The 17,411-nt window shown below is 41.2% G+C and overlaps 1 protein-coding gene, 2 non-coding genes and 1 pseudogene across 4 annotated transcripts; 1 reads left to right on the top strand and 3 right to left on the bottom strand.

Annotated features, from left to right (window-relative positions):
- Positions 1-17,411, bottom strand: part of LOC115053648 (NACHT, LRR and PYD domains-containing protein 12-like) — a 135,799-nt pseudogene that overhangs the window by 24,864 nt on the left and 93,524 nt on the right.
- trnag-ucc (transfer RNA glycine (anticodon UCC)) lies at positions 1,218-1,289 on the bottom strand. The gene has a single exon. It is a non-coding gene; the product is annotated as a tRNA-Gly (tRNA).
- trnaq-cug (transfer RNA glutamine (anticodon CUG)) lies at positions 3,296-3,367 on the top strand. The gene has a single exon. It is a non-coding gene; the product is annotated as a tRNA-Gln (tRNA).
- LOC115053813 (NACHT, LRR and PYD domains-containing protein 1b allele 2-like) lies at positions 4,256-8,436 on the bottom strand. 2 transcript variants are annotated; one of them, XM_029518630.1, is made up of 6 exons: positions 7,999-8,436; positions 7,644-7,858; positions 6,867-7,138; positions 6,509-6,622; positions 6,169-6,316; positions 4,256-5,834 (listed from the first exon to the last, which is right to left on the bottom strand). In XM_029518630.1, the coding sequence occupies exons 1-6, from the start codon at positions 8,076-8,078 to the stop codon at positions 5,518-5,520; spliced, it is 1,146 nt and encodes a 381-aa protein (XP_029374490.1). In that variant the 5' UTR covers positions 8,079-8,436; the 3' UTR covers positions 4,256-5,517. The 2 variants fall into 2 exon arrangements, with proteins under 2 accessions (XP_029374490.1, XP_029374481.1); XM_029518621.1 differs by having other exon boundaries at positions 7,644-8,434.

Raw genomic sequence — 17,411 nt, forward strand, 5'->3', positions numbered from 1 at the left:
GTCCTCGCGTATGAATGAATGTTTCACTGATGCAGATTTTTACAGAACAACATCAACAACTAATAACTCCACAACGAGACTGTGGAAACTATCCAGGCTGGAGAAGGCTGAGTTATCTGAGTGTTGTTGTGGCTGAGTGGTTAAGGCGATGGACTAGAAATCCATGGGGCTATCCCTGTGCAGGTTCAATTCCTGTGAATAATGTTGTTTTCATGGACCAAGTTTCCCATTTGGGGAGAGACACAGCATGTTTGAGAATCTCTGTAACCTGCAAGGCATTAAGGTATGACAGAGCTGAGTGCTGCTGTTTGGACTCATCTAAGAGGATGAGAACATTTCCTCCAGCAAACTTCACACAGCTACATGTGGTTCCATGGTGTCATTGTTAGCACACACAAATCTTTGATATTATTTCAGTGTAATCACATGCACTTGAAATGGGGATGTGAATTTCAATACATTATGACCTTAAAGATTTTATGATCAAATATGAAAAATATCAGGGACAACAGGGAGAGAGAGAGAGAGAGAGAGAGAGCGAGAGAGAGAGGGATGACCTGCAGTATCAACCCCTGGCTGGAACAGGGCTGTTTGTTCAACAAGACTCCCCAACTTAATGTATTGGATATCCTTCTTCCTGCTCTCAAAATAAAAGTCAAAATATTGTACTCTTAATGTTATTGAGAGCCTAGAACTGCTCTATATGCACTTGATGTAACTTCATTATGATGTTTTGATGTGACAACTACACTGAGTGGGTCATTGAGAGATCAGAGTGTTTGACAAGATGAGCACTGTGCTTTATTATCAACGTTAGAGATGCCAGGGATTGAACCCAGGGCCTCATACATGCAAAGCATGGGCTCTCTTGTTGCCGTATCTCCAAAGAGCTAAAGTCTTGTGTAGAAAAAACAGAAAAACAAAGCTTTTGAAAGCGGATACAGTACATCCAGATAACCTTTGAATTCACCTTCAACAGACTTTGGATCATGACTGCTAAAAAGCTGTTAGCAGAGGATGGTTTCAATCCATCAACCTCTGGGTTATGGGCCCAGCACGCTTCCGCTGCACCACTCTGCTGTAAACCACCCAAGATGGGACTCGAACCGGGTTACAGGCCCGTAGCTGGAGGACTTTGGCACCATCGGCCAGAGATCTACAGTATTTCAGGATTTCTGGAAGGAAAACAAAGTTAAATTGTAGACACACATTTAAGCTGCAATGGCCGGGAATCGAACCCGGGTCAACTGCTTGGAAGGCAGCTATGCTGACCACTATACCACCATTGCATGCAAAGGTGCAAAATCACAGTCCTTTTGTATGACTCAGAGTTTATTGAGCCTCCTACCTGGGACAGCTGTTTGTCCTTTTCTAATTAGCCTAACATGCCAGGTAGCTCAGCTGGTTAGAGAGTGGTGCTAATAACGCCAAGGTCATGGGTTCAATCCCTCCTCCACAAGCGGAGTCCTTGAAGTAATTCAGGAATCTGTAACAGAAAAGCCTTTTTGCTGACAACTCCACAGTCACAAGGTTAACCCATGTAGCAGCCACCTGGGTGAAAACAGCAGCTGGTGTTTGCTCATGATGACTCCATGCAGGGCTTTCATGGTTACTTTATGTGTGGGTGTTTTTGAATGTCAGATCTTTGTAGTGGGTTCGAATCCTGCCTCTCCATGTTGGTCCTTCTTCAACATTCTCTAAATATCCTTGGAACCTGTTTAAGGTTAATTCAAAGTTTATCTGGATGGACTGTATCTGCTTTCAAAGCTGTTGTCAGATCTTTCTGTTTTTTCTGCACAACTCCAATACCAGTTAGTCAGCAAAATATGATGAGCCAAGTCCACTGTGACAAATAACAAAGGATTTTCTTTAGCATATAATAAACTGTCACATTAATGTCCTGAATGTGCTGTGTGTAAATAATGAGGTTCATCAAAACAAAGTCAGAACCAGAGCTCAGGCTGTTGGTACACAAACAAAGAAAGGCATACTTGTGGATTCACAAGATTATATCAGGATCTGACCTTTTCATGTTCCATCAGTAACCATCAAAGGAGATGCTGATTCTGTGATGTCACAAAGGTTCTAATGACATCACAGAGATCAAAGACTCCTCACACTTTTTCTCATGACCTCCACCATAGAGTGCTGACTGCTGCAATAATGCTGCCTTTAATAGAAGTTTAGGAACATTTGATGAAAGAATACATTTTGATGATGGTTGGAAATGTCTGTTTATTGTTTATCACTTGTTAGGATCCCCGTTAGCTGTCACTGAGGCAGCAGCTACTCTTCCTGGGGTCCAAATGAAAATGCACATCTGCAGTCAAACAGGTTCAGGTAGATGCAGAGTCCTACATTAAAACAAACCACTTTACCATCAACCTCAGCTGCAGTATACACATTACACTTCCATTACCAGATCCTCTGCATGTACATTTCCAATATACCTGCAGTATATTGTGTATAATGCAGGTGGCATTTACTGTAAAGTGGTTTGTTTTAATGTAGCACTCTGCATCTACCTGAACCTGTCTGACTGCAGATGTGCATTTTCAGTTGAACCCCAGGAATGACGTTTTAAATGACAGGAAACGTCATGTTACCATGACAGCAAAGAGTTAGGAGGACGCCCCCAAATGTCTCCCCTGGCGTCAATTTCCAATGTTATGGAGTTCTATGTCAGTCAGTCGGGTTACCTAACTCGTCAAGAATGACCTGAGTCGGCATGTGACGGTAAGGGACACAAACCATGCCTCAGCCTGTTGACGCATTGGGAGTGAGAACATGTCGGAGAAACATGTGGCATGCTTCTTATGTGAGGTGATCATCAGGGATCGCCTCTCTGTTCAGCTCCATTGGGTCCGACAGTCATGTCCCATATGGTCTGGCAGTGAAAATTCCTGTTTTTCACCCAGGCAGCTGTTTACCACTTTTGGCAGAGGGCATTCCTCCTTCCTACTGTCGCTGTGGCTGTGTCCTGTTTCTCCAGCATGCTGAGGCTGGGGCCACACCGACACCGATTGGCTGACGAATTTTGGACTTTGTGAACATGATTGTTGCTTCCAACATTCCTCCAACACTTTCCTGGACAATCCTTCTGCAGCTGGCACTCAGGTCGCAGTCTCCCCTGGAGGCGTGGGTTCGAATCCCACTTCTGACAGAAACCACTTTTCTTTCACCTCTACTGCTGTGAGGTGTGTTTGGGGACAAAGGTATTTTGGTCGACTTTTGACCGCCCACACTTTTCAAAGACTAAAATTCCTTTCACATCTATCTGAGCGCACACCTGCAGGGTTCCATGGTGTAATGGTTAGCACTCTGGACTCTGAATCCAGCGATCCGAGTTCAAATCTCGGTGGAACCTGAATCTTACCAGTGAAACACTGAAATTCACTTGACATGTAGACAACCTGGTTTGTCCACCTGGAAGTGCAAGTTTTGAGCCTGTGTGCGATCTAAGTCTCTTCAGACACACAAGTGTTGACCGACACAGACTGCAGAGAAACTGGCAGTACTGATGCTTATCTGCCTAAACTGTCTGTCTTGTAAACAGGACATCCTGCATTCAAACCCCAGCAGTGCTTCACTCTCAGCGGAGTTCCGGCTCATCACTTCAACAAACCGATGAAAGCCGTCACTTCCTGTATTACAGCTTTTACTTGCAATCTCTGGACAAGAGAAACAGTAATTTAGTGGTTGTTGCGCAGATGAAAATTTGGTGATTGACCGCTTTGCACAGGAGACAAACTTTGGTAAGAGTGTTGTTGTTGTTGTCACAACGTTCTGGTTTTACGCTTCTTCATTTTGTCCTGGTCATATTGGATGCTTGAAGTCACTTGGCTTCACCTCCAACAAAGAGATACTATACTATCCAGCAAAAACAGCTGAGTAGAGTGCTGTGGATTTGAGCCGGTAACAGGCTGAATGATTTCAATGCAGATAAAGGTTGTGTATGTTGGCTGGTTAAAGCAGCCTGTGTTTAAATCCCAGCAGTTCCTTGTTGCTAAAGTCAGATGTTGTAGAAAAAAACTATTTTTGGTTTTCGTCAACTGTAGGTTACAACGATCAATATTATAGATATGATAGACAACATTCTCCATGTTTTCCTGTTAATCAGTGCTGCTGAAAAACTCATGTCTCATGATGGGACATCCAGTATGTATATGTAGCAGTGTGTATTAATAGCAGGGGATGGTTTCGATCCATCGACCTCTGGGTTATGGGCCCAGCACGCTTCTGCTGTGCCACTCTGCTTGCTGCATTTAGGTTGCAGTCTATTGTGTGTAATTTTTAACCGCCACATCCACTTTCTGTCAAAGTGGATGTGATCATCTGGGAAAGATTTTGTGTTTGTCGAAGCACACTTCAGTAATTATATTGGTATCCTATTGGTACAGGTAAAGTAAGGCATCTGGGCTCGAAGTGACAGAGCTCCCCCAGGATCTCTGCCAGAAAGAGCCCCGATATCTGGAAAAATTTCACATTTATCTTCTTGAGCTGGGTCTGTCCCGTACAGAGGTTCGACTTTCACACAACCGAATATAACTGGCCAGTAACCAGGGATAGACAGGCCAACCACTGTCCATGACTTGTTCTTAGAATGTGTTAAACAATGTGTGTGAGTGTTGTTGTGGGTGTGTATCAACTTTAACACACTGACTTTCTAATTCTATAAATGTTATCTTATCATTCTGGACCTTCAAGGACATACACTGTGTAACATGAGCTCAGTGGACAGGTGAAAAACTGAAACTTACAGATTAAGGATACATATTGTCTTTAAACAAAGACAATTATAACATTGTCATATATTAAAGATGTGCATATTACGGGGATTCTCCAACATCCTCTTTCATGGATCGAAAACAGCTAACCGTTGGCAGGATTCAAACCTGCACAGGGAAACCCCAATGGAGTTCTAGTCCATCGGCTTAACCACGGTTTAAAGTGGAGGCAGAGTATTGGAAATGTAGGTCAAAACAACCTGAGCTGGATACTCACTCAGGTAGCACCTTAGATGCTAAAACCCAGGATTGAACCAGGGACCTTTAGCTAATACTCTAATACTCTCCCAACTGAGCTACTTTGGCTTTTCAAACAGCACCAATTAGATTAAAGGAAAAAGCTTCCTGAGTCCAACAATCAGCAGAGAGGAACAAACTGAGTCAATCAATCAGAAGAGAGGAACAAACTGTCTGCCTGTTTCATTGGTTGATGAGCAGCAGCCGTTTGGAACTGTCACTGCAGACAAAGAGCTGAGAAATGGCTGCTGGAAGGCAGCCTGCTGTTGGTCTGACTGAACAATAACTAGTCCTGTTTTTGGACCTTTATTTCTCTTTTTAAAAAAGCTCCCAATAGTAAACACTAACACACATTTTAACATATAAAAATGTTGGAAAATAAATCCCAGATCCCAAAGTAAAAAGTAAAGAAAAAGTAAAGAAAAGAGACTTTACAGCAAAACTTTGCATGTTAATATTTCCATCCATCTTCAGAGTCTTTGTGTCTTTGGCTTCATCTTAATGAGAGCTCTCTGGAAAGCCATTCATCCAGCTGACAGAGAGCAGCAATCAGAAATGAGCTGGCTTCTTCCCCCTTTCTTCTCACTGAGTCGATCACATCTCTGGCTTTTTCTGCTCTGGATTTTGTTCTGGCTGACTGCATTTCTTCATCACTGATAACACCACGCTCAAGCAGTTTATCCAGAAGCTGGTTGAGAACAGTGTCAGACACTCTCTGAATGAATTCTGCCCGAGCGAGGAGCAGCCTCTCCTCTGCTTGGAGGTTGTCGTCAGCTGGGAGGTCGCTTTGATCAGTTTCCCTATTTGGACCTAACGGGAAGCCAGATGAAAGACTTGTTTAGTAATCACCAATAACAACCAGCACTTTAAAACACTGATCTAACATCATATTTCAGATGACATGTCATGTATTGATCATGTATGTATTTATCTTAACAAACAGGATTGTTGGGAACTTTGTTAAAACTTTGTTCAGACACATTCAGTGGAAAAGCAGCAATGATTGTGTACCTTTTTATTTCATGTCACATGACATCTGTCAAATAACTGTAGCACTATGATGTAGACCGGTTGGTTTTTGGTCTTTAAACTTTATTTAGTGCGAGTCACTTCTTTATATATTTTATATAGAGGAAGATGAAACCTTTATTTTGCAGGGGGACTTTGCATTTCCACACTTCTGTTCCTTCTTCATCTTTGACCATCAGAGTCAGTTTCTTTTGGTTTGGAGTCAGGAAGACCACAAATGTCGGAAAGAAATTCGGCCCATAATTTAAATAAAACTCAGCAGACTGTGAAAGAGGAGACAAAACAAAGGAACAAAATGTTTATCTAGTAAATCCACAGCAAGTGACTAGATGAAGCTAACTAGTTAGCATGCTAACATTCACCCAATAGAAATAAGACCAAAACAAGAATGATCTCGAACAGTGACACAGCTCTCAGAGGAATAGATGTTAGAAGTGTATGGAGGTTTGACTCACCTCAGGCTGTACTTCAAAGTCCTCTGGATCAGAGAGGACACTGTACCTTTGGTCAACTATCAGTTTGCAGGCAGAAGGGATCATGATGTGATCAGCCTTATGTTGTTTAGAAACCTTCAGCAACAGGACATTATAGTGTTAGTGCTGAAAGACTAAACTGATTTTGAAAAACACACAAAGATCCTGATCTAAAGCTCCATTCTGTGCCTAATTTAGTAGAGCCTGCTGTTTACGACATCTGCTGAACTGGCAGGCAGAAATTAACACCAACAACAGACATTTAAAGGTTCACTGTTCAGATGTTGAGCATTAGAATGTTTGAAGTTTGATTATTAAAGTGAATGACACAAAGCTTTACCTCAGACAGAGGGAGGTTGTTTGGCATGAGAAACACATCCAGTATTTGAATGTCTCTGGCCGGAGGTCGGAGGAACAGCAGAAGTTGGCCACAAATAGGTTTCTTGTTGTTGAATAACCTCTGTAGCATCTCTCCCAACCAGACGAGGCCAAAGGCAGAGAGATGAGAGACTTTGACAATCACATGAGTGTCTGTGATCTCCAGAGGTTTGAGGAAGCTCATTCCATCATCAGTGACGTGGACGACAGACAGCAGACCTTCAGAGGGCAGAGCTGGAAAACAGAGACACAGTCTGTAAAATTATAGTGATGGTCTTATTCTATATCCAGGACAGGAATGTCAGGAAATTCAGTCAGCTGTCAGTGTTTGTCTCTGTGATGTTCAGACTTTGTTTGTTACCCAACGTCCAAACTAGTCTTCTTGATGAACCATCTGATTGATATCACAAATCGGAAAACATCAGCTTGCTATAGAAATATCTCCTCCTTTGATCTACATGTTAGAAAACTGTTTATTTTCCAGCATCTTATTAAAAAAAAACAAAACAAAAAAACATTCATTGCTTTATCATTTATTAAATTCTTCTGATTGCCTTAATAAGGTCTGTTACTGTCAGTGGACTGTGACTGTAACATTGTGAGGCTGAGATTAAAGTCCAAAATAAAACTAACTAACTAACTAATAAAACAAAGTCTGAATGGGAAGTCTGTCATCACAGCAGGGCTGTTAGAACAGATAACAGGACTGTTATCTAAAAAGCACTAATCTTTATCTCACCATCTTCTGTCTCACAGTGTGGGAGGTGGAGCTCACAGACAGCGTCCTCAGGACAGTGGATATTGAACAGCGGCCCAGCAGCCGTCTTGCCAGCTGATTGGAGGAGGCTTTCATCCCACTGGACAGTGCTGTAGAGGAGCTCCGCCTCCTGATCAACAACAAACACCAGTCCAGTGAAAGAACACTGGAACATACCTGGACCAGGACACCTGAACCTGCAGGACACAGAAGGTAGAATGAGCCGACACACAAACACCATATAACTGTCTAAGAGGAGCACACTGAGCATGAAGGGGAAGAGGAGGAACCATCCATGAGACCACCAACACTGCAGAGATGACATCAGCTGAATTACCTGTATGACACTTTGGTAGATTCAGTTTTCAGCTCAGGTGTGAAGCTCTGTGGAGACTGTGGTCCAGAAAGAAACATCATCAGTTTGACTGGAAATAACCAACACACAGGTCCAACTGAACTGAAGCACAGAAGCAGCAGCCATGTTGGAAATCAGACGGTAGAACTGATCATCTGAAAGCCCGAATGCTGATCAATCAGCTGATTGATCGTGACCTCAAAATGATGTTTGTCCAGATTTTAACGAGCTCCAGATGATGGATTAAGGGAACAAACTGGACTGAAACTTTACATGTCTTCGTCTTCAGTCATATTTTGATCTAACTCAGAAACTCCTCGTCTATCACTCAATATGAAAAATGTAAACAATAGTTTCAGTTTTTGTCCTTTTCTCTTTCTCTGCCCAAAGAGATTAAATCATTGCCAGTTGCAGGAAATATTGGTTTAATATTTGTTCTCCTTTTCCTGCCGTGTGCCGAGCCTCTAAATCAGTCTGAAGCATCAGGAAGGATGTTTGACCTCTCACCTTGTCCAGCTTTGCATCCTCTGACACATCCATCTTTGTCTCTCCTGTTATTGGACTCTGTTTGACATCAGAATCACCTGATGGGAGGAGAAGACACAGCAGATAGCAGAAATCAGTTTTTGCTCACATCCTCTGACTCAGTTCTGATGATGGAGGAAACTGTAGAGTCCTGCAGCAGCAGCTCAAAACCTCCTGTCATCACTTTTCTCTCAGATGATCCTGGTTTTCTATTGGCTGTGTACCAATCTGAGTGGGCGGGTCCAAAAATCTGCTGACTGGACTCAGTCTGTAGCTGTCTTTATTCAGTTTAAGTTACCAGCTGCAGCTGTATTTATAGACTGACTGATAAACAGCTGCTGTGCTGTAGAAAGTGAAATTAAAATCAATCTGGGATTGGCTCTGTGTGGATGAACAGATAAGATAACTCCATAGAACTAAATGATCCAGAAATATCCTACGTACAATAATCACCATGTTTACTGAAAGGATCCATGTTCATCTGTTATATATTACATGAAATTAAAAACCTCCACACATTAAAATAAATCTGAAATAATATGGTTCTGTAACCTTTAGCTGAAATTTGTCTGAGACTTTTAATGTAAACAACTTAAATATATAAAACGATCAAGCAACATTTAGTGTAATATTATTAAAATATTGAAAGAAGTACGAACAAGCTCACAGTATTAAACTTAAATATGATCATGTGATCAGGCCCAGGTGGTCCAAACATGTTCAGACCTGAAATGTAATGTATAAAGATCTTGATGAAGAGAGCACAGTCAGTTTGGTGAACAGGACTCAGTGGTTGTGTACTCACAGGTTTTCTCTGTAGAAGCTTTAATTACTCTGCTGTTGAACCTGTAGAGATAAAAACAACCACAACAGTGAGACAGTGAGTGGAACATACTGAGGTTCTGTCAGAGTTAGTTTATTAAAAACAGACGGTGATGATCCAACATCAGTCTCAGCAGATAAATATCAACTAATCCTACATAAATAAATCTGATTAGTCTGAATATTATTAACCTCCTGGCTTCCACATATGAGGCCATTATACTTCCACTTAGTGCTGGCAGAAGAGTATAATACATTTGATAATATGTTTGATTCATACGAACAACAACACACCCGAAAGAGAAATTAAAAATGCATTCCATGCAAGAGTTATTGTCTTAGGAGGTCTTTTTTCTTAAAATAGATAGGTGTCCTGTGGTTCACTTTAATATTACTAATTATTATTAACATTCTGGTAACCAATATTTGAGAACCAATCAATGCTGAGCAGGAATCATCATGGAAAGCAGCTCTGCAGCAGGCTGGGTTTAAAGGTTCTGTAGTGTCGGGGTTATCATGCTTGCCTCACACACTAAACTTCCTTGGTTCGAAACGGGGCAGAAACACCTTTGTTTGGCAGCAGTGGCTCAGTGTGTTGGGGCTTGTTTCAATCCCCAGCCTGGACAACAAAATGTGGAGTGTGGACTGACAGCACTGTCATCAGAAGTTATTATACTCGGCCATAAGCACCTTAGAGAAACACTATCTAATCATCTAATCAGTCTGAACAGCATTAGTTTGGCTTCCAGCTCCACTGTAAGAAACTTTGGAATAATGTTTGACCAGGACTTTTGTTTGTCTCTCATAAAAAAAAGTCAGGAAAGCAGCTTTCTTCCACCTGAGAAACATTAGGAAAATCAGAAACATCCTAGACAGAAAAACTAGTCCATGCATTTGTAACTTCCAGGCTGGAGTACTGTAACTCATTACTATCTGGATGTCCAAACAAATCTCTAAAAGACCTTCAGTTGATTCAGAACGCTGCTGCACGAATATTAACAGGAACTACGAAAAGAGATCATATCTCTCCTGTTAGCTGCTCTTCATTGGCTGCCAGTAAAATATAGAGTAGAATTTAAAATCCTTCTTTTAACATATAAAGCTCTTAATGGCCAAGCTCCATCATATCTCAGAGAGCTCATAGTTCCTTACTGTCCTAGCAGGCCACTCTGCTCTCTAGATGGAGGTTTACTAGACTAGAGTCTCCAAGAGTAAATCTGGAGGCAGATATTTCATTTCTTAGATCAAATCAAATCAGATTTATTTGTAGAGCCAAATCATAACAAAGTTACATCAAGGCACTTTACATATAGAGCAGGTCTAGACCAAACTCTTAAAAATTTATTTAAAGAGACCCAACAAATCCCCCGATGAGCAAGCACTTGGCAACAGTGGCAAGGAAGAACTTCCTTTAAGAGGCAGAAACCTCGAGCAGAACCAGGCTGAGGTGGGGCGGCCATCTGCCTTGACCGGTTGGGTTGAGAGAGGGAGAGAGAGAGAGAGAGAGAGGGAGAGAGTGAGACAGGCATTGTCCTCATCCTGCAGGTGGTGAATCATCGCTACCTCATGTTCCTGCAACGCCTGCTGCTCCCATATTTCTATGAACTTGATACAGCATCATATGTTCCTGCCTACACCTTTGTTGAATATCCTCTCTCTCTCCCTGAATCCACAGTGGAGATAAAGAGCTGGGTCATGAAGGTTCATCACTTTACTGATAATTTACTGAAGGTCCATTTAAACAGAGAGACTGACAGACAGACAGGCAGACAGACAGACAGACAGGATTCTGGTCTACAGAAAGACCACATGGTGACAGTGTGATGAAAGAAGATCAGTGATGTGCAGCTTTCAGTCAGACTGATCTCAGAGCTGTGACAGATGAACCTGATCAGAGAACAAACAGTCTCAGCTCAGATCTGACAGTTTGATGGACGAGGACCAGAATCTGAACATCTCTGAGTTCTTCAGCTGGAATCAGCTTCATTTGATGGTCACATGATCACAACAGTCCTCTGACTGATCTCATTGGCTGACTGTTCTCTGTCTAATTCTGAAATGTGCTTCTGTTCTCCTCTCACAGCTTCACTGAGGAGTTTGAAGGTTCACAGGAAACACTGAGCCTTTGCTCTGAAACTGGATTTAAACAATATTACTGAAAGGAACATGAACTGAGTCCACCTCTACTGACCTCAGAGTCTCCAGTGTGAAGTCTGGACTCTTCACAAGATCAGACAGATCCTTCAGTCCTGAATCCTTCAGGTCATTCCAATTCAGGTCCAGTTCTCTGAGATGGGAGGGGTTGGACTTCAGAGCTGAGACCAGAGAAGAACAGCTGATCTCTGACAGACTGCAGTCCTTCAACCTGAGTAAAGAATAAAAGATGTGACAATTCCCAAATCTGTAGTTCAACATTTCTCTGCCACAGCAACTGGACTAAACCGGAGAAGAAGAAAACAGACGTCAGCATGAAGATCCTCAGTGTGGATCAGTATAATATCAGCCTGATGTCTGCAGGTCAGAGTCACCACAACTGTAACATCATATTAATCTGAGAGCAGAAATAAAACATGAGTCTGACCTCAGAGTCTCCAGTCTACAGTGAGGACTCTTCAGAAAACCACACAGATCCTTCAGTCCTGAATCCTTCAGGTCATTCCAATTCAGGTCCAGTTCTCTGAGATGGGAGGGGTTGGACTTCAGAGCTGAGACCAGAGAAGAACAGCTGATCTCTGACAAACTGCAGTTCTCCAAACTGAGTAAAGAATAAAAGATGTGACTTTAGGAGACACAGTTCCTGCTTGAAAGTGTTCAATGTTTCATCAAGTCAACACATGGTTCACAACATCTGGAACATTTTCACTTAATTCAGCGGTGACCACGTTTAACATGCTGAGTTTGGTCTGAATCTTTCAGTCTGCTTGAGTCACATGACTTTATAGTCGTGTTGGAACAGGAAAACACTGAATATTAGTGCTGTACCCAAAGGGGGAAAAAAAACAAACAAACAAAACCAAAAAAAAAAGATTGATATAAGAATCACAATTCTCATTTACTATGATTCAGAATCGATTCAAAATGTCCCAAAATCGATTTAAAAAATAAAACAATGTTGACAAAGACGCTGTCTGACGTCACCACAGAGCTGGTTCTGGAACATACACATGCACCAAAACAAGGAGGAAACTACAATAATGGAGGAAAGAAAGATTCAACAGGCCCCGTCCTCGTTGCAGGCAAAGATTCTGACTCATTTTGGTTTTTACTGAGCTTGACATGACTTATTTTATAGCTTGCTGCTCAGAGTAGCAGTTGTGGTCCACACACATTTGAAAAGGCACTTTCCTTAAAATTTAAAAGGCAGCATGTTTAACTGCTCATTTGTTCAAAGAGACACTTTTATTTTTGCTATTCAAGCAATATGTGATATTGTATTAAACAACAGTTGCAACAATAATATCAGCCTGATGTCTGCAGGTCAGAGTCACCACAACTGTAACATCATATTAATCTGAGAGCAGAAATAAAACATGAGTCTGACCTCAGAGTCTCCAGTCTACAGTGAGGACTCTTCAGAAAACCACACAGATCCTTCAGTCCTGAATCCTTCAGGTTGTTCCAACTCAGGTCCAGTTCTCTGAGATGGGAGGGGTTGGACTTCAGAGCTGAGACCAGAGAAGAACAGCTGATCTCTGACAAACTGCACTTCATCAACCTGAGTAAAGAATAAAAGATGTGACTTTAGGAGACAAAGTTCCTGCTTGAAAACGTTCAATGTTTCATCAAGCCAACACATGGTTCACAACATCTGGAACATTTTCACTTAATTCAGCTGTGACCACGTTTAACATGCTGAGTTTGGTCTGAATCATTCAGTCTGCTTGAGTCACTTGACTTTATAGTCGTGTTGGAACACAAAAACACTGAATATTAGTGCTGTACGCAAAGGAAAAAAAAAACAAAAAACGCTTGATATAAGAATCACAATTCTCATTTACTATGATTCAGAATCGATTCAAAATGTCCCAAAATCGATTTAAAAAATAAAACAATGTTGACAAAGACGCTGTCTGACGTCACCACAGAGCTGGTTCTGGAACATACACATGCACCAAAACAAGGAGGAAACTACAATAATGGAGGAAAGAAAGATTCAACAGGCCCCGTCCTCGTTGCAGGCAAAGATTCTGACTCATTTTGGTTTTTACTGAGCTTGACATGACTTATTTTATAGCTTGCTGCTCAGAGTAGCAGTTGTGGTCCACACACATTTGAAAAGGCACTTTCCTTAAAATTTAAAAGGCAGCATGTTTAACTGCTCATTTGTTCAAAGAGACACTTTTATTTTTGCTATTCAAGCAATATGTGATATTGTATTAAACAACAGTTGCAACAATAATATCAGCCTGATGTCTGCAGGTCAGAGTCACCACAACTGTAACATCATATTAATCTGAGAGCAGAAATAAAACATGAGTCTGACCTCAGAGTCTCCAGTCTACAGTGAGGACTCCTCAGAAAACCACACAGATCCTTCAGTCCTGAATCCTTCAGGTCGTTCCCTCTCAGGTCCAGTTCTCTGAGATGGGAGGGGTTGGACTTCAGAGCTGAGACCAGAGAAGAACAGCTGATCTCTGACAAACTGCACTTCATCAACCTGAGTAAAGAATAAAAGATGTGACTTTAGGAGACAAAGTTCCTGCTTGAAAACGTTCAATGTTTCATCAAGCCAACACATGGTTCACAACATCTGGAACACTTTCACTTAATTCAGCGGTGACCACGTTTAACATGCTGAGTTTGGTCTGAATCATTCAGTCTGCTTGAGTCACATGACTTTATAGTCGTGTTGGAACACAAAATCACTGAATATTAGTGCTGTACCCAAAGGAAAAAAAAAAAACAAAAAACGCTTGATATAAGAATCACAATTCTCATTTACTATGATTCAGAATCGATTCAAAATGTCCCAAAATCGATTTAAAAAATAAAACAATGTTGACAAAGACGCTGTCTGACGTCACCACAGAGCTGGTTCTGGAACATACACATGCACCAAAACAAGGAGGAAACTACAATAATGGAGGAAAGAAAGATTCAACAGGCCCCGTCCTCATTGCAGGCAAAGATTCTGACTCATTTTGGTTTTTACCGAGCTTGACATGACTTATTTTATAGCTTGCTGCTCAGAGTAGCAGTTGTGGTCCACACACATTTGAAAAGGCACTTTCCTTAAAATTTAAAAGGCAACATGTTTAACTGCTTCTTTTTTTTTTTTTAAAGAGACACTTTTATTTTTGCTATTGAAGCAATATGTGATATTGTATTAAACAACAGTTGCAACAATTCCATCTGAGCATGGATAAATGTTTAAAACTTAATAAATGTGAAAAAGACACTTTAATGTCTCCATTCATCATTTTGTCTTGAAAAGCAGACTTGAATAGATCATGAGGATCCTTTGCACACCTATAGATTGAAGCAGAAATGACTATGAATGGAATTTTTTTTTTAATCGAAAATCATTTTGAAGAAAGAATCAATTTAGAATCGAATCATAGCCCCAAAAATCCAAATCGAATCGAATTGTTCCAGAGAGAATGATTCCGACCCCACTGAATATATATTTGTCCATGTCAGTGAGGAAAAATATTTCCTGTCATTGAAACACTGAGGGATTTTTATTTATTTTTTTTAAGTTTTAAATCTGTAGTTCAACATTTCTCTGCCACACTGACTGGACTAAACCAGAGAAGAAGAAAACAGACGTCAGCATGAAGATCCTCAGTGAGGATCAGTATAATATCAGCCTGATGTCTGCAGGTCAGAGTCACCACAACTGTAACATCATATTAATCTGAGAGCAGAAATAAAACATGAGTCTGACCTCAGAGTCTCCAGTCTACAGTGAGGACTCTTCAGAAAACCCCACAGATCCTTCAGTCCTGAATCCTTCAGGTAGTTCAGACTCAGGTCCAGTTCTCTGAGATGGGAGGGGTTGGACTTCAGAGCTGAGACCAGAGAAGAACAGCTGATCTCTGACAAACTGCAGCCCCACAACCTGAGTAAAGAATAAAAAATATGACTTTAGGAGACAAAGTTCCTGCTGGAGAGTGTTCAATGTTTCATCATCTGTTCAGAGCTGAAGGTTTAGAAAGTAGAAGTTTAGAAAAAGAAAGTCAAACAGCTGAACCAACAGGAAGCAGCTTCACAACAGTCAAATACAAACAGTGACAAGATTTAATGAGAAAATGAAACAACACCTCAAAGAACCTGAACTGACTGACGGAGCAAACATGTTTCCTGCAGCAGAGAGAGGAGGGCAACGGGGCAACTGCTCCCCCAGCAGACCAGCCCTTAGAGCCAATCCTTATCTTAGTGTGGAACCAAACCACTGCAGCTGATTGGACTAAAGCTTTGCTACACAATCACAGCAAAATGGATGTTTTCCTGAGGTGGTGATGTTTACATTAAGTATGTTTGGAGCCACCTTATTTCCACTGCTGCAGTGTGTTGGTCATGTACATTCATGTAACTGCTTTGGGGTCAGTGGTTCATGTAAACATTATTATTCTAATAATGGACCAGGTGGGAAGGTTCCTTGGAAAATGAAAGCATTAGTTCTGACAATCTGTTTGACATTCAAACTAAATTGGCATTATGACTGAAATATCCCAAACTAAACCAACAGAGCCATGTTACATGTGGATGAAATTAATATTCTATATTTGTGATTTCTCTGATATTTTCATTAATGAATGATGTTGTGATATTACAGATATTATAAACAAACTGTTCCTAAAGCAGATAGATAAATGGTCTCTGGATGTTTGGAGGAAGCCAAAATGAAGAACCTACTGTCTTAATAAGAACACTTACAGTGTGTAACCTTACATTAAGAATAAGTGAACTAAAAGACAAAGATCATTATGGACAGTTGTGTTCAGGAACACTTCCATTAGTCCCAGAAACAGGGAGCTTTAATGCCACACCTGAGGAAGACCGGATTTGTTCACTATGCAAACTGGATGAAGTAGAAAGTCAGATCCATGTTTTGTTTTTGTCATAGTCCACTCCTGGTTCTCCCCTCCACCACCCACTCTACCTGCCTGCTTACCTCTCTTAATCAGGATAAACAGACTCATCTGTTCCTCCCAGACTCCCCTTAACCAGCTCCTCCACTCTGCCTCTCTGCCAGATTGTCTTTGCATTACGCTCAGCTTTCCCGACGGACCTCCTGGGGCCTAACCTGCCTTCGGCCCCAGACCACTACTCCTCATCTCTGCCCCGGTAACCTGACCTGCTGCCTGTCTCTAGACTCTGCCTCTGCCTGCCGTCTGTTTGGGCTATTGCACGTAGTCAATAAAGTTCTCAGCTGTTCCAGTCTAGACTTGTGCCATTCTTGGGTGAGAGAGCGAACCCATTACAGTTTTGTTGTTCTGTGTATGAGCACCTCAGAGGTGTTTTTGTTGGCAAAAGGGTTTATATTTGTGTTGATTTCTTTGATTTTGGATGATTCTAAGAAACATTGAAATAAGATTTTAATATTTAAAATTAATATACAATGTCCCCTTTCAAAAACATTAGATTAATGTTTTCCATTCCAATGTCATTTTGAAATAAACTTTTTTAAAAGCTATTTTCAACCATTTAACAGTTAAATGTGTAAAACCTGAAGAGGATTTTCCCTCATAAATATAAACCTGTCTGCGGGTCAGAGTCACCACAACTGTAACATCATATTAATCTGAGAGCAGAAATAAAACATGAGTCTGACCTCAGAGTCTCCAGTCTACAGTGAGGACTCTTCAGAAAACCACACAGATCCTTCAGTCCTGAATCCTTCAGGTCATTGTTGTGACTCAGGTCCAGTTCTCTGAGATGGGAGGGGTTGGACTTCAGAGCTGAGACCAGAGAAGAACAGCTGATCTCTGACAAACTGCAGCTCTTCAACCTGAGTAAAGAATAAAAGATGTGAAGTTAGGAGACAAAGTTCCTGCTTGAAAGTGTTCAATGTTTCATCATCTGTTCAGAGCTGAAGGTTTAGA

This window comes from Echeneis naucrates, chromosome 2 (genome assembly GCF_900963305.1).
Source record: "Echeneis naucrates chromosome 2, fEcheNa1.1, whole genome shotgun sequence".
Classification (NCBI taxonomy): Eukaryota; Metazoa; Chordata; class Actinopteri; order Carangiformes; family Echeneidae; genus Echeneis; species Echeneis naucrates.